The sequence below is a fragment of the Oculina patagonica genome, chromosome 4 (assembly GCF_052425735.1).
Source record: "Oculina patagonica isolate OP01 chromosome 4, crgOcupat, whole genome shotgun sequence".
In the NCBI taxonomy this organism is placed as follows: domain Eukaryota; kingdom Metazoa; phylum Cnidaria; class Anthozoa; order Scleractinia; family Oculinidae; genus Oculina; species Oculina patagonica.
The window spans coordinates 28,684,010-28,706,705 of record NC_135761.1 but is presented as its reverse complement, the minus strand read 5'-3'; the positions used below and the strand labels follow the sequence as shown (position 1 = coordinate 28,706,705).

Genomic DNA, 22,696 nt, shown 5'->3' with positions numbered 1-22,696 from the left:
TTTCACCAGGAATCAACCAGGGAAATGTTCAGCAAAGAAGACCAAAACATGACACTTCATACAGTTTACCTGAAAATGATGAAATATCAAATCAGCAACAAGACAATAACATGGGCAAATACTTTGACCTAAATACAAAATCCCATTATGTAGAGAGCACACAGGTTCACACTCAAGGTATACCTTTGTCAAATGATTTGGTTCACGACGAAGCAGATAATGGTCATTCTGAAGAAGCTTTAAATCACAACACCAGGACTCAATCTGGGGAACTCCATGAGCAGAAATTACCAAAAGAAATGATGAAAAAATTTCATAAGTCAATGAAAATGTGTATCTATCAGTGCACAGTATGTCATGAGGCATGGCCTCGACAAACAAAACCAAAGCAAGTAAGCAAATATGTCTGTTCAAGGTGTGCATGAGACACGAGTATTCCAAAAACATTCTCAACAGAAAATTCAATGATTCCATCTCCAGTTCCTAAAGAGCTTCAAGGTCTAACTCAGTTTGAGGAAATGCTTATAGCTAGAGCTTTCCCAGTAATGCATGTGTATACAAAACCAAGGGGTGGCCAAAATGCTTACAAAGGACATGTCATAACTTTACCACAGGATGTACAGCAGCTTGCTGATGTACTCCCCAGATGCCCAAAAGATCTTCCAGTAATTGTTTTTACAATAAAAGGCAAGGACAACAATTCTAGAGATTTCACAGTAAGAAGAAAAAAAAGTTTCTGATGCTCTTTACTGGCTTACTGGTGTTAATAAAAATGGGGAACCAAACAACCATTTGTATCAAAACATTACAATAGACAAAAATGCTCTTCAAGCATTGCCTGAAAATGGTGTGCTTTCTGACATAACAAAAATTCAGTGTGCAGAAGATGATACAACTGAAATTGGTGTTGATGTAGGTCCAACCAATAGCAAAGAGAAATGCATCTGTTGTCATTAAAACATACCCAAAATTATTCATCCAACCCTAAATGTCTAAATGTTAAATACCCATTTCATGATATTAATTTTTGATTGTTTTTTTAAACAGGCTTCACTGGATATGTGCAACAGGTCAATGGTACCAGAAAGAGTGATCATGGCTCAAATCACTACTTCGACTTGTATTTACAAGTATCAGAAGAAGGCAACCAGATGATCAGGGTAATGACTGCTGGAATGGACGACACTGCCAAGCACCAGTTGTTTCGAGACAAGAAACATGCACAACAGCCCATAACCCTTACAAATCTCCGCGTGGCATCTAGTGGAATGGTGTTCATGCACAACAAATGTCCAAATACTGAAGGTTTCCACAGCGGGGGCAGATCTAGTGTTAACTATTCCTAGTAATATTACTCAATGAATTTTGTACTACTGTAAGTTATTCTTTTTGACTATTCCTAGCAGTCCCACATGACCCACCCTATTCTACACGAATGACAGTAACAGGTAGCAAAGTTAAAAAATCTAGAGGGGACACAGGGCTGAAGATTGATTAACACCAGATGAACTGGTAAATGACCAAACGATAAAGGTCAGGTGAGGCCAGCTTGTTTTTGTGTAGTGAAATTCGTGATGCAATACATTAATTCATATTTTCCCCTGCATAAATGAGTTGAAACCCGAGCAAATTCTTGTAATCAAAAATATTGTTTGTGGAAGAGATGTCTTAGCTATGCTGCCAACTGGATTCGGAAAAAGTTTAACATTTCAAATTTTGCCTTCTGTGGTTATCGCAAAGATTGACCTCCTCTATGGAAGCCCCGAGTCAATTGTTGGGGATGATAAATTCCAAGGAATTATTGCCAATGATTTCTACAGAAAGATTATAGTGGCAGCAATGTGATGAAGTGCATATTGTTGTTCACTGGTGAGTTTGTTCCTTTATTGCTTCTAGTTAAGTTCTATTAAAATCCACTGAGCTAAGTAAGTGCACATATTCAGAAGCTGAACTTGTTTATCAAATAAGTTTTTTTACATTGCATTACTTAAAACCACTGTCCTTATCGTACATTTATTCATATGTTATTACAGTTTTTGTACAGTGCAACTGATTTATGAAATTTTCACTATAAAAAGTCAATTTGATATAACTTTACAAGTATTAACCCTAGTGTCCCAGGCTAAACAACTCTTTGATGAAGTGTTTTTCAGAATTGCCCTTCTGAAATAATAATGAGGGTTCGATCTCTTGCAGCTGGGCATTTACTGAGTATATGCAATATAGCAGCACAATTTGACAGGTTCAGATTACTTTCCTGAGTACATATTATACATGGAAGACAAATTAGAAATTTAGGAGAAGCTGTTGGCTTCTCAATGTCAATGACCTTCGTTCCTCCCCCAAACAACCCTTTTCAACTCTTCCAAACATTACACTATGTACTGTATGTTACAACAGTTTAATAGAAGTAATATCTGACTTACGTTCTGTTTCGTATTCCTTAAGAGGCACCAACATTCAAACCTTTCCTAAGCCATCTAATACTTCCTATCGTTTAAATTCATTTAGATATTTTGCTTGTAAACTTTCTACCTGATACTCACAGAATAATCAATTGCTACAACAACTTTAAGCGACTCCTCTGAAACTATGATTTCATGCAATTTGTTTACTATATGATCTTATATGTTAAATATTATATCAGGTAATTTATATTTTTTGTGTACCAGTTTATCTGACTCATATTTTTGTTTTTAATTTTCCTTTCTTGCTATCTTTATATCAGTTTTCTCCCTACTCTGATAATACTTGTTGAAATAAAATTAATGTGTTTGTATGGGTTGACACGGAGACAGATCAGATGGATATGTCTGGGAGTGTAGAAAGCAAATAATAGTGCATGGCATTGATGTGAGATGAGTATTTAGTATTAAAGAGGGCACTTGGTTTGAGAAAGCAAACTTAAAGGTGTTGAAATTTATGTACTGCATGGTGATGCCAGGACCTGAACCAGTGGCAAATACAACAACTTGGAGTTGCCTTGCACACAGCCGTTGACTGGGACATGTTTTGTCATGAAGTGTATGAGGTGGCATTGGTCGATGGAAGAGAGAAAATTGATGGCCCAGAGAAATCGGTTCAGATAGATGAAAGCAAAATTGGAAAAAGCAAGTATCATCGTGGTAATGATGTTAAGCATCAGGGTGTTTTTAGTGGCAAGCAGAGCAGGAATTGTGCAGGATTTGTCCTCCTGACTTCTGGAAAAGAGAGCCCCTAATTCGGAGAGCAGACGCCAAACAAGTTAAGTAAAAAAATTTGTTTTTAACTGGGACGAATTCTAGTCCGCACAGTTAAGAGTGTGGTGTGACTCGATGGGTCACATGCCACATGCTTTGCTAGAGGGTCATTCATTCATGCGAAGAATGACTGAATTCATTGAACGGAACCATGAATATGGTAGCTAATACACACACATTCGGTCTAGAAAGTAAGTGTACCGTCAAAACGATCGGAATTGGGGGGAGAACAGTGGACAAACTGATAAGGTATTACTTACAAGACATTCGTGATATGGCCCCCGAACTATTGGAATTGGAATTCTAGACATTGGCTCAAATGATTATGTGACGAGCAATCTGACCCGGAGAGGGTTGTATCGTCGATCATCCGCTTGTTGAGTTTCTTATAAAGGATTTGAAGCTTTACTGTTTAGTTTTGTGCCAGGAAAAAAAAAAAAACCATTTACGGAATACAACAAAAGGGTTTGGCAATTAAATGGTTTACTAAAGAAAGCTGTCAAAGGCATTCATGGGGCAAAGTTCTGGTTTCACTGTGGCTTATGTAATCCTTTGCAAAACATTTCTACCCGGGATGGGATTCACTTGAACAATAAAGGCAATCAGGCACGGTATAGAAGTTACAGAGGATCCATTTTATTTCCCCTGAACTGAAAGAGAGATGGGCATGAACTTAAAGCTCAGTTATTAGGGCTTGTATTTTACAGCAGATCTCAGCTATGTTGGAATGTTTTTTGTTTCCAATGCTAGTTAATTTTGGGGCATTCTTGACCCAATTATTCAAAAACAGTGCTGCTGGGAGAATGAAAAAAAAAAGAAAAACTTGGGAAAGTAGACATACATGGTAATATCACTGGAGTCTGAACAGGGTTTGGAGTAACAAGATAGTGGAACATGATGGTACTAAAAATGAAATCAGTGTGACAAACCCCCAAACAACGAGCCAGCCAGAAATATAGTTTGTCCCAGACGCACCGCAAGCCATTAACACACACTGCCATCCACAAGATAGAGTTTTGAGGACCCAAAGTCAGTGGAATCAGTGATACAACCAGTCCTTCATTCAACCTGGTTGAAGGACCCAGGCAAACTCCCATATGTAAGAACTCGTTCGTTTCTGTAGCTGTCCCTTGGACACACAGAGTGTCAGAAAAAATTAAAAAGCAGATTTGGGGTAATGAGTATGTAGATTTTGCTGTTATCTTTCACCAAAGCTCTAACAAGGTACAAAATGGACAGGGAGGGGGACAACCTACCCTTTCCTTTCTACCAAGTGTTAAAAAACAGCCAGTTTACACTATTGATCAATAGACGGCTGCTTTCCAAGCATTTGTAGCGGGGTATTGCAAGAGTGTTTGCCTTCAGAAACAGCCAACTGATGAAATAATTATGGTGCCATAGTCAGAGAGACCTTGCTAAGCAGGGTGCGAATTGGAAACTTTATGATGAAAATGTTTGCATGTTATGCCAAAATGAACTTGTTCCATGCGACCAAATCCATAGTGAGCTGTGCTAATTGGTTTTGTTTCTCATTTACATTGCACGCATCAGATTGTACTCTTTTTTTGTTGTCTAAGCAGTGTAAACAATTGTTTTTTGTTTGTTTACTGGCACACAACTTAAAGATAAGATCAGTAGCACAATACACGTGAACAATCAGAGTGACACAAACGTCTTCCCAAATATCTTCTTTATTATGAGTGGTACGTTTGTAAGGTTTCACACCAATAAAGGTAACATGTTTGTCAATAAATACGCAAAGGTTCGTGAATATTCACTGCACTCTTATTTTTTACAAAATTTTTGTTTTACAAAATTGATTAAAAATATGGCCGTCACGCGTAACATGTACACAGATGGAACGTTGTTTGATAATGAATATCTATATCAAAACGCGCATTTCTGTTTTGAAAAAAATCTTATAATTACAAAGACCAAACATACTTTCAACCTAATAAGTAAAATTTTCTAAAACTAGAATCTGTATGGTTAAAATTCTAAAAAGGTACCTTGTCGAAGACTAGGACTAGTGATTGCGTGACTTTACTTGAGTGGATGTTTTATTTAGGAATCCCACGTGGGGTATCAGATTATGTAATGTCAATGAGTGTTTTGTAGGACGAACCGATAAAGATATGTGTCAGAATGTGTCAAGGCCGGAAATTCATAATTAGCCCGTCTGCACGTAATGCTTGTATAAGAAGAAAACAGTTAGTGTTTCGAGCTTAGTTGATCTGTTGATCTGTTGACCTGTTGAGTTGAGTTGAGTCTTTGACCAGTTACGCCTTTTTAACCTGAGAATTCCGTGATTGTGAAAGTGACCGCGACTTCAAGCCATTAAACGACGTAAACCTGTGAGTATCATTTCTTGCACTGAATTGTTTGCCTTTTTGTGAGATTCGTGGGGAATCCCGCTACCCTGCCTTGCTAGCGTTTCCCACACCTGGCACCTCCGACGGGACCGCCTAACCGATCTAAAACAAGGAAATTTACCGCGATAATGGAAGCTTTAGAAACCAAGCTAGAACAGTTGAAGTTAGCAGTGAACAGAAGCGGTTCGATAGTGGAATCAAACAATGAAGCTGCGATAGAGAGGCATCTCTCTGCCATAAAAGCCTTAACAATGGAAGCCGACAAATTAAAACGAACTGTTGAAGAACAAAAAATCGCCGAAAAAGTGGAGCTAGAAGAACTTAACCAGTGGAATGCAAGTGTTGATGCCAAGATTGCCGCTGCTGACGAGAGCGTCAGGCATCTGAAAACCACCTTAGAGGAATTTCATCAGTTAAATGGAGCTGAAGAAACAAGAAAAGGATTTGGAATTCGAGAAGAAGTTGTTCGAAGCAAAATTGAAGTACCAAGCCGAGCTTCAAGTAGCGAAAGAACAAGCCGAAGCAGCGCAAATAAAAAACAAGCCTACAGATGAGGGATCAGGCCAAGAGCAAGCAGCAAAGCTACCCAAGCTTCAAATAGCTCGATTCAATGGCACTTATGAAGATTGGCCCAGGTTCTGGAACCAATTCGTGGAAATCATTGACAAAGCGACCATGCCGGGCGTGACGAAGTTTGCCTACTTGAAGTCTTTCCTTGACTCGAAGGTGAAAAAACCGATAGAAGGGCTACCATTTTCACACGAAGGTTACAACAGAGCCAAGTCAATACTGTTGGACAAGTACGGTAAGGATTCAGAGATAATCAAGACCTACGCCCAGCAGATTTTCGACCTTCCTATCATACCTAACCAGAATGCATACCGAATTCACGAATTTTCCGATAAATTGACTTTCGCAGTGCAGTCTTTACAGACAATGGGCAAACTAGAACAGGTTAACGGTTATGTTGCGATGACTTTGGACAAGTTGCCAGCGATTAGAGGGGACTTGGTGCGAACAGACCCATCGTGGGAAAACTGGACCTTCGACAAGCTGACAGAAGCGTTGCGCCTTTGGACGCGGAGAAATCCGATCAGTAAACAAGATGATAGAAATCAGCAAGATGACAGAAACCGCCGTGATGACAGGAAGAGAGATAAACCCCCATTTCGGGTGTTCAACACCCAACAAAAGAATGGTGCACGCAAGCCATCTTGCGTGTACTGCGACGCGACAGAGCATCGAGCCTTTCACTGCCCCAGTGTTGTTGACGTGGCTAAACGACGGTCTATCCTACTTCAGAAGAGGTTGTGTTTCAATTGCACCGGCCCCCACAAAGCTGAATATTGTCAGAGCAAGATGGTATGTCAGAAATGCAGAAAGAAGCATCACACGTCAATTTGTGACAGCGATCAACAGGATCCAAGGTCTGAAGGATTATTAACGGCCCATCAACGTGACAAAACAGAAGTGGTGTACCCTGTGGTTTTAGTCAAGATCAATGGAATTAAAACAAGAGCCCTACTTGACACCGGAGCTGGAAGTTCTTACGCCTCAGCTCGGCTAATCAACGCCTTGCATACGAAACCGGCCGAAACTCAAACGAAACAAATCGAAATGATGCTGGGCTCCATGACAACCAAAGTAGAAATGTACAATGTCAACGTGACATCCCTGAGTGGCGATTTCAGTATGAGTGTGACAGTATCCAAGGTCGACAAACCGGAACTCATGACTCTTGAAAATCCCAAGTATGAAGAGTTGACGAAACGGTACACGCACCTGAGTGATGTTTACATGGACGACAAAGATGGCAAACCGAAACTACCCATTCATCTGGTGTTAGGTGCTTCCGAGTACGCAAGAATCAAGACTAGCACTCCACCGAAGATAGCTTTATCAGGTCAACCTGTGGCGGAGAAGACAACACTCGGCTGGACAATCATGTCACCAGGCCACGAACACGAAGCCAGTAACACGTTTCTTACCCAGACAACCAGCGTGGACTTCGAACAGCTCTGCCGTTTAGACGTCCTTGGCCTCGCCGACGCCTCAGCAAACGACCAGGATGTGGTCTACTCTGAGTTCAAGGAACAGTTGATACGTCATCCCGACGGATACTATCAAACGGGTCTCCCCTGGAAAGGAAGCCATCCACAGTTGCCCACAAACAAGTCTGGAAGTATTAAAAGACTTCAGCAGCTCGTAAGAAAACTCGATCGCACCAATGCCTATGACCAGTATGACGCCATTATTCAGGAACAGAAAGAAGAAGGAATCGTCGAACAAGCTCCGGCCGAACCCAAAGGGACTGAATTTTACATACCCCATAGAGCAGTAGTTCGAGAAAACGCGGAAACTACCAAGTTAAGGATCGTCTATGATGCCTCCGCCAAAGAAAATCCCAGCCAGCCATCTTTAAACGACTGCCTTCATCCAGGACCACCCTTACAGAACCTATTATGGAACGTTTTAATCAGAGCTCGTTTCTACCCCGTATTGCTGGCAGGAGATCTGCAGAAGGCTTTCTTACAAGTACGCATTAAAGAAGAAGAAAGGGATGCCTTGCGATTTCATTGGAAACCACGTGATCAATCAGCCATCGAAACTTACAGATTCACCAGAGCCCTGTTCGGCCTCACCTCTTCACCCTTTCTGTTGGGTGGAGTTATACAGCAACATCTAGACGCGTGGGAGCAACGAGAACCGGAGTTGGTTGCCCAAATCAGAAAGAGCCTGTACGTTGATGATTTGATATCTGGTGCATCAACAGTGCCGCAAGCTCAACAGCAAAAGGAAGGATCGATTAAAATGTTTGGTGATGCCAAATTTGTTCTACACAAGTGGAACGCAAATGCACCTGAGCTAGAGAGAGACGGTGACCCTGGTGACAGCGAGGATCTGAGCTTTGCTAAACAACAGTTGGGACCACCAACAACACTAACGAAGCTGCTAGGACTGCCTTGGGACAAGATTGCCGACACGTTAAGCGTTTGTTTCCCACAGCAACCGGTTGAACCAACCAGAAGAGGAATCTTGTCGCAGCTGGCCAAAATCTACGACCCCCTGGGGTTGGTATCACCCACAACGCTCTGTGGAAAGCTCATATTCCGAGATATCTGCGAGAGAAAGTTACCCTGGGACGTGCCCATCCCGATAGATTTGGATAAGAGGTGGCGGAAGTGGCTTTGTAACCTGCCAGAAACCTTGAGTGTAAAGCGAGCAGTTGCACCGTTTAGAGAGTCAATTCAGTTTATCCAACTCCACGCCTTTGGAGATGCAAGCTCACAAGGAGTCTGTGCCGCAGTTTACGCAGTTGTTGGCCAAGAGTCAGGGACCACCCAGGGTCTCATCACCTCCAAGTCTCGCCTATCAAAACAGAACCTAACCATACCAAGATTGGAGCTTGTTGCAGGCCACATGGCGGCGAACCTGGCAGTTAACGTTCGAGATGCATTGCAGAATTGTAATCCAGTTATCCACTGCTGGTTGGACAGCACTGTCGCCCTTTACTGGATAAACGGATGTGGAGAGTATCGCCAGTTCGTTGCAAATCGAGTGCAAAAGATTCAGCAACACCAAGGAATTGTCTGGCACCATGTCCCCACAGACCAAAACCCTGCTGACCTAGGAAGCAGAGGCGGAAGTGTGATCAGCGCACCACTTTGGATGAACGGGCCACCATGGTTACCCTATCCGGATCAGTGGCCCCCCAATATTGAAATCAAGGCCTCATCCGAGTCTCAAGCAGAAGCCAAGGTGACAAAGGAAATCCTTGCCATAGCCCTACCTGAGAGAGATGTGTTCAGCGAGCTGTTGGAAAAATATAGCCTGTTGAAAACTCTGCGCATTTGCGCATGGATCGCCAGATTCCTCGCCAACTGCAGAAACCCGAAGCCAAGAGGACTAAAGGGACCACTGACCACAGACGAAATAAGGCTCCAGGAAGCCTGGTGGATCAAAAGAGCTCAAGCCGAATCCACAAGCACAAAGCATTTCCAAGCGGACAAGCTTCAACTCAATTTGCAGTTAAACAACAGCGGGATACTGGAGTGTAGAGGAAGAATCGTTGGGTTGTAACCTACCTACCTGCCAGATGACAACTTGTTCACCTTCAAGTTTGTACAGCAAGCGCATCTTACAACCATTCACGGGGGAGTTACACTTACCATGACCAAGGTTAGAGAAACCCACTGGGTCCCTCGCCTGAGAAAATTGACGAAGAAGGTCCTCAAAGGTTGTTGGGGTTGCAAGAGATTTCAAGCCCAGGCTTACCAGTCTCCACCGCCAGGATGTCTACCACTCACCAGGACCCAAGGAGTGACACCCTACGAAACTATTGGAGTCGACTTTGCTGGCCCTATAAAGTATCGTGTTACACAGAAAACAGAGGGTAAGGCCTACCTAGTCCTTTACGCGTGCAGCCTAACAAGGGGAGTGTACCTGGATCTCCTTCCAAGTTTAGAAACCAACAAGTTTCTCACAAGTTTGAAGGGTTTCATAACCAGACGTGGCCGCCCTCGCGTTATCTACTCAGACAATGGGAAGACGTTTACAGCCGCCGCTGACTGGTTGAGCAAAGTTAGGAAAGATGAAAAATTCCATGACGGCCTTGTACATCTTGATATTGCCTGGAAATTTAACCTCAGCCGCGCCCCATGGTGGGGTGGTCAATTTGAGAGGCTCATAGGCGTGTTCAAGTCCGCCTTTCGTAAAGCAGTCGGGAACGGCACCTTATCCTGGAGCGAATTGTGTGACGTCGTGCTCGATGTAGAAATTGCCATAAATGGCCGACCTCTGAGTTACCTAGAGGAAGATGTTGAAATGCCAGTGCTCACTCCAAGCTCTATGCTGCACCTTCGGCCGACCCAGCTCCCTGAGCTAAGCGCACATCACATACAAGAATCGGATCTGAGAAAGAGAGCTAAGTACCTCCTCCGTTGCAAGGAAGCGATGTGGTCGAGGTGGTCAAAAGAATACGTGCGGAGTCTGAGAGAGCGGCACAGCAAGAGCGGAGGAGAACAGACTCCCCACCCTTCAGTTGGAGACGTTGTTATTATTCAAGACGAGTCTCGAAATCGAAACTCATGGAAACTAGGAATTGTGGATAAGTTGATTGTAGGACGTGACGGAATAGTAGGTGGGGCCAAGATGCGAGCTGGAAAAGGAGTAATGGAACGAGCCGTACAGCACCTTTACCCCCTGGAATTGTCTGTCGACCGCACATCCAAAGCAACCCTGGATCCAACAACACCAGCTTTCAAGCCAAAACGAGTTGCAGCTGAAACAGCGAATCTGAGAATCCAGGAGATTGCACAAGCGGAGCAATCCAGCGACATTTAAAGAACAATAATCAAGGACATTTTAACTTTTGCTTGTTTATTAATCGAGGACATTTTAACTATTTGCTTAATTATTGATCGAGGACATTTTACCTTCGCTTGTTTAAGTAATAGCGGACATGATTAACGAAAGTCCAGTCTCGAAAGAGAACATATATTCCTTAGAAAGAAATATATGGGGGGAGTGTGTGTCGAAGACTAGGACTAGTGATTGCGTGACTTTACTTGAGTGGATGTTTTATTTAGGAATCCCACGTGGGGTATCAGATTATGTAATGTCAATGAGTGTTTTGTAGGACGAACCGATAAAGATATGTGTCAGAATGTGTCAAGGCCGGAAATTCATAATTAGCCCGTCTGCACGTAATGCTTGTATAAGAAGAAAACAGTTAGTGTTTCGAGCTTAGTTGATCTGTTGACCTGTTGAGTTGAGTTGAGTCTTTGACCAGTTACGCCTTTTTAACCTGAGAATTCCGTGATTGTGAAAGTGACCGCGACTTCAAGCCATTAAACGACGTAAACCTGTGAGTATCATTTCTTGCACTGAATTGTTTGCCTTTTTGTGAGATTCGTGGGGAATCCCGCTACCCTGCCTTGCTAGCGTTTCCCACAACCTCATAGTTATGGCGTCACGATACTGTTCTCAGCTTCTACAGTTGGAATTTCGGTTCCCAGACAACTTACAAAATAAGGTGATCAATAAAAATAGTAACCCAGACGGCATTCTCACTTTCTAAGGACTCTTTCCTGAAAATATGAACAATCTAGGGCCATTCGCTCCAACGCAGTAAGAAAAAGTCTGAATCCCAAGCCGTGTGAAACGCTCCATGTTTTGATGTGCCATTCAAAACATCACACAAAGTCAAAGTCTTCCCAAATGCCCAAAATACATCCAAAACCTTCAGATTGCCGCCACATTTGATTCTCATCTCAAAACGAATGTTCACGAGCATTTCCACGTTAAAATATAAAGTAGGTAGCTCACAAGAAGAGTTTTTCGAAATCCCAAGCCTTATGAAACGCTTCTTCATGAGTTTCATATCACATGTAGGATTTTCTCGCGCGAAAGGACCGAAAGGCAGCGAAAAAGCGTGAAAACTTCGCCATGATTTCAAACGATTCCTTCATGGAAACAACAACACGGGGCCTTGGTAACCTCCCGAGAAGGTTCTGGAAGCTTTTTGTTATGTAATAACTCCGAAAATAGCCGTGACACGTGCAGAAAACACGTGTTTTTCAAAGCAATGTCCCTTGGGTCACGTTCACTACGCAAGGCGAGTTTACGCGAGACGGTTTTCAATGGAGCGTGAGAATAAAGCAGAATTAATGAGAAGGTGGAGAGAAGAACAAAAGGAGAAGAAAAAAGCTATCAAAAAAGCCCACTACGAAAAAAAACAGAAAGGAGCTAATACAGAAAGCCGTGGAAAGAAAGCAACAAAAAGCCATGGCCTCGAAAACACGTGCTCAATTATTTCGAAAACACGTGCTCAATTATTTCAATTATTTCAGTTATTTGATGGACACTAACTGATAGTTAGTTTTGTTTTGATGAGGATATTTCAAAATGCACAATATGTCATCCAAAAGCGTGTAAAATGTACTAGTTGTAAGATGCGCACTGCATTATGGGTAAAAACTAAAATTGCTGACTTGGCAAAAACAAATTGATTAGATGATCGTTTACTAGTAATGATGATTTGCTGTGATAATTATAAAGAGTTAAGATGAATTTGGACAGATTACTAGATATTTACAAAATTAAGAGGCCGCAAAGCATTATGGGTATGACTAAAAATGCGGACTGGAGAGCTAAAACCAAGCAAACCATAATTATTTAGGGCCTTAGTGTGTTTTACTGTGCAAATTAAAGTGTTAACATGACTTTGGAGAAATTTGTAGAAATTTTGCATTTTTAATGCATGTTACACAATTGTACATGCTTATTGTGCTACTGATCTAACTCTATGTGTTGTAAGTGGAGAGGTCAAACATGCCTACTGTACTTGTGTTGCTGGTGCAGTTAGCTTCTGTAATGTGTTAGCATGGAGGATGAAAATTTTAAAATTAAACAAGGTGCATCTTCATGATCAAAAATCGCATCACAAGGGTAAACGGGAAACAATAGCTCCACAACCAGTTGACTCAGTCTCTAGAAGACAGCAAAACACATCTTTAAGAACATCAAAGTACGTAAAGATACCTTGATTGTAATATATATGTTAATACAGCCAAGTTTGGTACCAGTGTTGCATCTGCTCAACCATTCACAGATGTCTTTCCCATCACTACAGAAATTCCAAGTCAATATATCAGTACCAAAATGAATGGAGGGATACTGGAAGTAGAAAATGTTTCTTTGATAATCTCGTTTAATTATTGTTTGCTTTTACTCATAATTCTGACTTAATTTTATTTATTACCGTTTTGTTATTGTAATTTTATGAAATTTGTAGCATTTGTTTAACGTTTTATCATAGTGTCACTGAAAAGACTTTTTCAGGGAGATGTCAATAAAGTTTGTATTGTATTATTGTATTGTCTCTTGTTCTGTAAATGTCATAAAAACTAAGAGTAATGCAATCAACAGTAGTTGAGTGGACTAACTTCTATCTCAAACAAAAGCAATCACTTGTTCTTAAATTTGGTATATGCAGGATGCAATGTTGCATTTCTGTTTAAAAACTTTCAACTAGAGTCCTTAAAGATAACAATGTCAACCAAAAACAAAGAATAGCGTATGCAATGATACTGTCTTGCATTCAACTCAATCATATCACCACGCACTGTCGAAATGGCACAAGAAGGATCTTTACACAGATAACCATTGCACACTTGTGGCTCTGGATTTCATTTTCCAGACCTTGCTTAAGCAGGTAACTTTCCAACATGTCACACATCTACAAAGTTTCCACTGAAAATCTACCTGCCACTCCAAGAAGTGGGCCTTTTGGAATTGGTTGGCTTGTCAGAGCACGAAATGAAAAAAACTTCCAAACCAAAAATGCGCCAAAGACCCTGTTAGCATACTGTTGGAATTTGTGAGTTTAACTCATTAACACCGGTGCAAACAGCACTATTTCATATGTCCATTACTATTTTGAATATCATGGATTAGGTGAAACTGATGCTCAACTGTATGTTCACAGAAATTTCCAAGTCATATACTAAGAACAAGAAGAAAAAGAAAGATTCCATAAAATAAAAGGAGATAAGAGAAAGGGAAACCTATAGTGGCTAGGAAAAGGCTAGTAGAAATAAACAAGGCACAGGTGAAGGCAGAGAAAAAGATGTCCTATGACAGGAAAGAGTGAAAAAAAGGAACCGAAGTTCCCTTGCTGAAAAATCGCATTCAAGCCCCCATGGTTCTCAAATGGTAGAGGCTGCCAAGAAAAACAATATGCTCACACTACATCAGTGAGCCATAAAGCAAGACCTGGTACTGAAGTTGAAAATGTATGTAGCACTAAGACATGTAGTTGACCCCTCTAGCCCTATGAAGTTTCTCTTATGGGCTGACTTTGTCAACTCAGCCTCTGAAGAAAACCAAAACACATCTTTGAGAACATGCATCAGAGTATGGAAAGATAAACTTTATATTAATATATACACAGCCACCTGCTCAAACATTCACAGATGTCCTTCCCATCACTGCAGAAATTCCAAGTGAACACATCAGTACCACAGTGAATGGTTTCTTTGTTTTTCATTCTGCAGAAAGGAATAAACATCAGCTGACATGCACAAGTCTAGAACGCTTGGATTGTATCTGACAGAACTGCTGGTACCACAAGAATTCAGTACAAATAACTATAAACAAATGAAAAAGGTGAAAGGGGAGAAGCAGAGTTGGCCACTTCTGAAGGCCCATTATAGTACTTGGATTAGAATAGGACTTTCTGCCCTTGCCTTTTCAATTCGGTAATTTCTTTTTAATTTATAAATGATGCTATAAATCTGCTCTTACTTTTGAGTTCCTCGCTCATCTTAGCAGAACAAAATCGAACATGGTGACCCTTGACGTGTGAATATCGCCCACATTTCTGAGCGATGTCAACGCGGCAAGGACATTAGCACCTTTTCAGCCCGGGATCAGATCATCTTTACAGTACATTCCGTAGAGGAGACTCTCTCCAAGACACTTCAGGTAAACTCATCAAGACACTCCAGGAAAGTGGTCTTCAACAAATTTTCCCTGTTGTAACTTGTCATATCAATTCAAACAAACTTTTACATCTTCAATACCCTAATATTTCGTGTTTGAATTACGTAACTTGGAAACCAACATGGCCATCAAAAGTCATCAGATCTGAAGCATGGCACATCGTCGGAAATGATTTCTCTGCTAGACCAAACTTCCTGAAGACGTTGTTCAGTACTGCAGTGACAGCTTCAGTTGTCTTATCCTGTAAGGTGTCATTATGTGAGAAAACCAGAGTAGTAATCAACTGTGACTAGGGCATGCTGGCCTCGAAAATTCACCAAATCAATTCCAAGGATAATTTTTACTGGACGACTTGTTGAGATCTGCTGTTCTGCAGGTCTGGGCTTTTTGTTGCCATGTGATTGGCACTGATAATGTTTTAAAAGGGAACAGAGAACAGATAGCAGATAGCAAAATCGAAAGATAGATAAAACCCAGAGGCCAAAAGGCCTGTTTTGATGTACATGGTGAATTCACATTACAGATTAAAACACCACCTCTTGACATTCATAATTTCAAAACCAGGTTATGTTCCTCTCTTTATTGAAAAAAGATAACATTGGAAAAAACTAAACTTTACTTTTTCTATAAAGGTGCAGCTATCCATAATAATTGCTCTAGTTACTAACAATTTTTTAAATAGTTTGACATATACTTTTTATCTCAGTTTTTTATTATTGTAATATTTTATATCTTTTAATATCATTGTTATATTTTTTTTTAAACGTGAGCTACAAGCCCTCTAAAAACCTGTCCACTGATGAGGGAATGATTGTCTTTAAAGGAAGGCTTTCATTTTGCTAGTATATGCTGATGAAACCAACAAAATATGACATCAAAGTTTGGTTGGCCATGGATTTGCAAAATAGCTACGGTATGTCAACAACTTTTCTGTTTACCTCAGCAAAGAAGCAGATGCTCTGCAAAACAATAGCCTAGGCTATGATGTCGTAAATTGAAAATGGCATGTCTTTTTTGACAATGTTTTTACAAGAACGAATAAAGTGCGGATGGACGATCTCCTTGTGCAAGATACCTTCTGCGTGTGGTACTGTTTGATGCAATTGGAAAGATTTGCCGCCATGTGCAAAAAATAAACTTTGGCAAGGAGAAAAAGTGTGTACTCAGCGAGGCATGACAAAAGAGACATTTCTTTTTTTATCTACCAATGTTTTGGCGAGCAGTGTTTTGGCGCAATGTTTTGGAGCAATGTTCTGGCGGCGCTGCGCTGATGTGGCTTCCTCTCTAAATATAGTAATTTATTTATTTCAAAGCCCCACACCTTGTGCAACAAAAAATAGGCGATATATCAATATTGGAAAGGCCCATATTGCTGATGTTTTCTCAGTAAACATGGGTGGCGTTTACCGACTGACCAGCTTTGGTCATTTTATTTTGCTGGTTATTGGTCTCAAGAATGGTATAGGTACATTCTTTGGTTTTTATTCATCCTTCAGTCTGCAATGGGTTCATTCTTGGATCAATTTCTTGTACTTCCCAAGGAAAAAGAAAGCGCCTAATGATCAGCTTTATGCTTAATCTGGTGAAACAGCTTATCAATGGTTTCAGCTAAAGGAAAAAAATGCAAAGGTCCCAGGATGATGCTCAAAATCGTTCTATGGCTTCTGAAGAACATAAATCCGTACATGTCAAAGGGAGGAAAAGGAAATGTGTACAACATATCAAAGCCAGGTGAAGAATGCCGAAAGGATATAAAGTCAAGACAGGTTTTCAGTGTAGTTTGTGCAAGGTTGCGCTCTTCCGCACATGTCACAATGACTACCACAACCAAGCATAATAAGAATCTTTTATTTCTTTTATATGGGTACACAGTGAAATTTAAAATGCATAAATCAATTATTTTGCCTTTGTTCTTTATATATCTTTTCATAAGAAACATTGCTGTTCAAATATTGGTGTGTGTGCCCTGGGAAAAACCTTGTCAAATTTCCTATGCCGCCCTGTACTGCCCGGACAAAAATAATGCTTTTTAACTCCACCCACAAAACTTGTTTTGTCCTCCTTTGTTTATATCAAACTCATTGTCTTTTAACCAATCAAAAACTGGCTAGTGCGCATAAATTTTCCACTTGGTTGACCAAGCACATGGGTTGAAACACAACAAGTTTTCTGAAATGAATCAACATGGCCACCTGCTTCGATATTATGGATATCTCTAAAACCAAATACGAAGATATTTTTGGAAGTTCCGACTCTGGAATTACAGTCAACGCGCTTCACGCTGCGCTCGGCGCGTGGTCCGACATCTCTTCCTTCCCGGAGGCATGCGCGGGCGGAGGGCTGTGGGTCCTCGGCATTTGCATGGTCGGTGGGTTGCTAATTGTTGGTCGCCTCCGGGGAGAAACTGCATCTTCTGTGTGTGGGGGCGGCACAGGGGTTGTCTGGGAACGATGGGCGGGGGGGGCCGTCGCATTTTGCGTTCTTCTCGTCAGATGTTATTTTTTACTTGCTTTTAAATACTTTCAATTTATTTACAATTTTCGATGAAGTAGATGATTTCATTGTCGGTGATGAATTTTGAGTGTGCGTCGCGTGAAGCGCGTTGACTGTAAAAGAGATGTAGGAGAAGAGTCAAATCTTGATTTTGACGGTTTAGAAAATGAAAACAGCGAGAGTGAGAAAGGTGAAAGCGACAGTGAAAGTGATCAAGAAGACGAAGTGATGCTCGAGTGGATGAACGATCTCAACCACATCACTGTTGATGATTTTACTTCCCCGACTGGCATCACATTTGAGCTTGGAAATGATGCTTGACAGAATGATTGACTTCTTCAACAATCTACCTTATTATAGGAAATTAACGATACATGTTATTAACGTGAATTTCAAAAATTCACGTTAATTTCATGTACCTTAATTTACATCATTGTTAATTAAAATCACACTATTTTCCAGCATTGTTATTTTAAGACACCTTTATTTCCGTAAAAGTTTTGTTTTTACGACATCTACTTCTCCGTCAAAGCTACAGGAATAACAGTGGCAGTGAAAAGCACAAGGATGGGATGTATTCCATCCCTGGACCCTTTAACTGAATATTATTCACCATATGGTCTGTTTAAATATGTTTGTTGTGTATAGTTTATCAGAATTAAACATTGAGTTCTGTTGTTGGACGTTGTTGTTTTGTCTTTTAAATAGCGCAGGTTGCTATAAAAATTACTACGTATCAAATTTGCGTTAATTAACTGCATGCAAGCACACACGACACCAGAATTCGCGTTAATTAAATGCATGTTAACAGAAATTTTCGACAATTTGCGTTAATTTTATTACGCGTACATTTTGTTCGCATTGTTAAAATGCTTCCTTATATTCCTATAATAAGGTATTTGGAGAGGACACTGTGGTCCACATTGTCATTGAAACAAACCGCTTTCTCCACGTCAACAGTTGGCTGAGCGAGTCAAGCATCTGGCAAAATGGACTAAAGTGACAGTTCCTGAACTGATAGCATATTTCAGGGTATGCATTATAATGTGCATCAATTCGCTCCCTCAACAGCAGATTACTGGTCCAGTGATTCCTACGTTGGAAATGAAGTAATTAAGAAAGTAATGACAAAGAACCGTTTTGAGAAAATTACTTGTTTTCTCCATTTCAATGATTCCTCAACTGAACCGCCCCGTGGTGATGAATTGCACGATCGCCTTTACAAAGTCAGGCCAATTTTGAATGCCTTCAATCAGAAAATGCTCGCACTTTACAAGCCCAAAAAAAAAATTTCCATGGATGAGGGCATGATCGCTTTCAAAGGCAGATTATCTTTCAGCAAAGCCCACAAAATATGGCATCAAAGTTTGGTTGTGTTTTGAACCACAAAGTCTACCTTGGCAAGGAAAGAAGTGCCGCTGCGGCACCCCCAAATGGATTTGGCTACGATGTAGTCACTAACATCTCTTGCCCTTTTTATGGAAAAAACCATCATTTGTACTTTGACAATTTTTTCTCTTCGCCAAAGCTTTTAGAAGATCTGACCATCTAGGAAGTGTTATGAATAAATCTTCTGGTTTATTTTTGGGGTGGTTCTTGGTAATGCATTTATCCTAGACAAGGAAAATGTCAATCGCCTGGGACACCGAACAGTACGAGAGTTCCATTTGCCTCTGACCAAACAACGGATCGGTGGCTTTTCCAGTCGCTCCGAGAAGAGAAAGCGTTCACAGAAAGCTGCTTCGCTAGAGCCTTGTGTGAGCCTAGAAAATGCTGTTGGACATTTTATTTCAAGAAGAGAGGGAAAGGCACGCAAAAGACACTGCGTACAGTGTAAAAGGGATGGACGAAAAACTGAGAGCAGCCGCACGAAGGAAACAATCTACGAGTGCGCACAATGTGCTGTTATCTTGTGCAAAGAACCATGCTTTATTTGCTTTCAATCACTGTGAATACCCAGTTTTATTGTCTTAACATTATAGGATGTTTTAACCAGTTAAATTAGTGCTGCTGTTATGGCGGCAAATTCAAATTTTTTAACATCTCCATTTTTTAAAACTCAAAATAGTTCAACTTAGGAACTCTTGACCACCTTCGTATATAAAGATTACAAATAAATTGTTACTTAGCTTTTGAAGTTTGCGTGTTTTAATGCTTTGTCTGCCCTACAAATCTACTGAGCATGTATGTTTTGATTTTGTGTATGATGTTCAGTGGAGTTTTCTGAAGAGGCTAGGAAATAAGAGAAGTTTACTCTTGGGCAGGGCCAGTAGGTAAAGGGTTAAACTTTGAACGTTTGAATCATTTCGTGACATATTAGAATGGCGGCAAATTTGAACTTTCTTACCGTAAAGTTCCGTGTATAACCGCCCTTTTTCCTCTAATTCAATCAAATCGGGGGTGCGGCTTATCTACGGAACATCTCTGGTTGGGTTCTCAGGCCTATTATATTCATAACTTCTCCGTCATTGAATGAACATATAACAACCTGAAAACTTTGTTGTTGTTCACTACCTTTTAGTTCCTCTGCAAATGTTTGAGTGGCCTGCCAGTCTGTGTGTCTTCCCCGGGCGGGGCGCCAGATACGCAAATAAGGGCCGCTCGTTTTTTTTGACCTTCACAGCAAATGCATCTGCTGGATTAAATTTATGAGTTTTTTCCTGTTGCGGGTAGCGTTTCAGATCTTGAATAAAACGTGGTTTCTTCCGAGAATGCCGCCATGTTTGTTTTAATCCTCTCTCAGTAGACTTCATGCGGTGGTGAGGCATCAATTTAGATGGAATAAAAGGGCTTTTAAAAAATTATGCCTACTTATTAATTTGTATATTTTTTTCAAATGCTTCCAAATCGGGGGGCGGCTTATTCGGGTGCGGCTATACACGGAACTTTACGGTATTTAGTTGTTACTTTCAAAGTAATTATATTCATATCTAGATGGCAATGTACATTTTACTTTAAGTGCACCTAACCCCCAATTTTTTTTCGCTAAAATAAATGTACTCGTTATTCAAACTAATTCTGCAAAAAAAAAATTGAATTTGGTTGAATCCTTGATTTTCTATGGCCCGTTAAAGTTGTGCTCGCGATGTTGCGTGACCGCATTTCAGGGAGTCTGGGTTGAGCAAGACTGTGATGTATACCCAGTAACCAAACAAAACAGCGCCTCAGTCATTTCTCTTTACTTTCTTGGGACATTGTACTGTAGAATGCTGGGTTTTGCCTGTTTTCACGCTTAAGAGTCTAAATTCTCGTCTAAAAGACCATAATGTCTCCTTCTTCGGTGTCAGAGATGTCGAGGAAGAGTATTGATTCCGATGACTAGGAAATCAACTTCATACCAGAGGTGGAAATCGAGAACGCGCACCAACGCGCGGCACTTGAGAGTAATAATTATTTATCAAGTGAAGACGAGCCACTTGCAGACGAAGAATGGATCACAAGATACGAGCGGGAAGTGAAGGCCAATGAAGAGCTTGAAAGAAAGCTTAAAAATTGAAATTGAAATTGTTCTCGAGTTTACAAGCTCACAAAGAGATCATATGCACTACATCAGTATTAGCAGAGTAACAAACCTCTCTTCGCTTTGCATTTTAAGGTTATAGTTGAAGGGCTCGCTGCAAAAAGGGCGGTAGTGATTTTGGCCGAAAACGAACATGGACAAAACGACTCCAAATTTCGCATGTGAGTTTGTTTAGGTGTGCTGAACATTGTCCTGCATTTCATTTCGCTGGTCTTTCCTTCGTTTTCGAAAAATAACACATGCAAAAAGACAAGGTTTTTGCTTGCGCGGCGTCTTTTGACTTTTCTTTTACAAACCTTTTGTTTCTCAAGACGATGAAGTCAGCTAAATTTTTAGGGTTACAGTCCTAGCCCTAACGCAAAAGGTAACCCCAAGGCCGTAGGGTCGGGATTAGAGTTTCAGATTAGGGTTACAGACTTTTCCCGACAAGAGATCTGTGTTTTAGACTTTATTACCGCTTGGCTCCGCCGGCCTTTGTCAAACAACTTTCTCTCTCGAGCGCTAAAGAGCACTATTGTACAAAACAAAGGCCGAACATCTCTCATTTCTTCGAGAAATGCTGTGGGACTTACGGGTTTTCAGACTTAATGATGTCCTTCAACTGCCAAGCGGACGCACTCGCTCGAACGAACCAGTAGTTTGTCTAGTTTATTTCCCCAAGAAAGGTGCCATTTTTGTTCTCTGTTCTTGAGCCACTAACATGTGACTTAAGACGTCACAATAGAATAGCGAGTCCCAGTCCCTCGCTGCCACCGCCTGGGAGCAAACGAAATATGACAAACATGGCGGTCAGTTAAGTTGGTTTCTGAAAAGCTGTTTTTACATCCCGGACGACTGTAATAAAGTGCCTCGGGGCAAGATTTTCACACGCGAGGCGTGGAAAAATGTCTAGTGCTGGATTACTGTGGACAATGTAAGTTACAAAATCTTTTTTTTTGCATATGTTATTTTTCAAAAAGGAAGGAAAGAACAACGAAATGAAACACAGGGCAGTGTTAAGCGCACGTAAACAAATCTGCATGCGAAATTTGGAGCAGTTTTGATAATGTTCATTTCAAGGGAAAATCACTACCGCCCTTTTTGCAGCGAGCCCTTCAGTTATACTTTTCTACTATTAACCGTAGTAATTCCCATGGCCATAAGGGCCATGGCAAACAAACACTAATTACATGTAAAATACCCCATTCAAGAGAGTGCACAGATCAACAATCTTGATGCTCCTGTGGGTTAAGATTTGCTGTAATTTCTCTCAATTTAAGAAATTTTTAATCCATATTTTCTCAACTTTTTTATTACCAATTTAATGCTCTCATTAATTTTTTCCTTGCAACACAATAACATTTCATAAATATTTCTAGTGTTCACGGTTTTTTGAGTTCCATGTTATAGTGGGTAAAATAAAAGCGCCCTCATGCGCATGGTAACAAAATCCCTCTGAAATTCCAATGCATCCATGTGTGCCCTGTCAGAAATGGCTTGTTTCATTTGGCTGTAGCATGGAAACTAAATTTCCCTGGGCATTGCAAAGCAGTGAAACGTGACCTGCATAAATTAAGCTTTCGTTTGCG

The 22,696-nt window shown here is 40.8% G+C and overlaps 2 protein-coding genes and 1 long non-coding RNA gene across 3 annotated transcripts in view; 2 read left to right on the top strand and 1 right to left on the bottom strand.

Annotated features, from left to right (window-relative positions):
- Positions 1–6,785: 6,785 nt before the first annotated feature.
- On the top strand, positions 6,786–9,691 carry LOC144652094 (uncharacterized). Its single transcript, XM_078512126.1, has one exon. It carries the CDS (start codon positions 6,971–6,973, stop codon positions 9,689–9,691), a length of 2,721 nt encoding a protein of 906 aa, XP_078368252.1. The 5' UTR covers positions 6,786–6,970.
- Positions 9,692–9,771: 80 nt separating this feature from the next.
- On the top strand, positions 9,772–10,954 carry LOC144652092 (uncharacterized). The gene has a single exon (XM_078512124.1). It carries the CDS (start codon positions 9,782–9,784, stop codon positions 10,952–10,954), a length of 1,173 nt encoding a protein of 390 aa, XP_078368250.1. The 5' UTR covers positions 9,772–9,781.
- Positions 10,955–18,669: 7,715 nt separating this feature from the next.
- Positions 18,670–22,696, bottom strand: part of LOC144648802 (uncharacterized) — a 31,027-nt gene continuing 27,000 nt past the window's right edge. The window contains exon 3 of the long non-coding RNA XR_013569772.1: positions 18,670–18,701. This is a non-coding gene — a long non-coding RNA (uncharacterized LOC144648802). The remainder of the gene's footprint in view (positions 18,702–22,696) is intronic.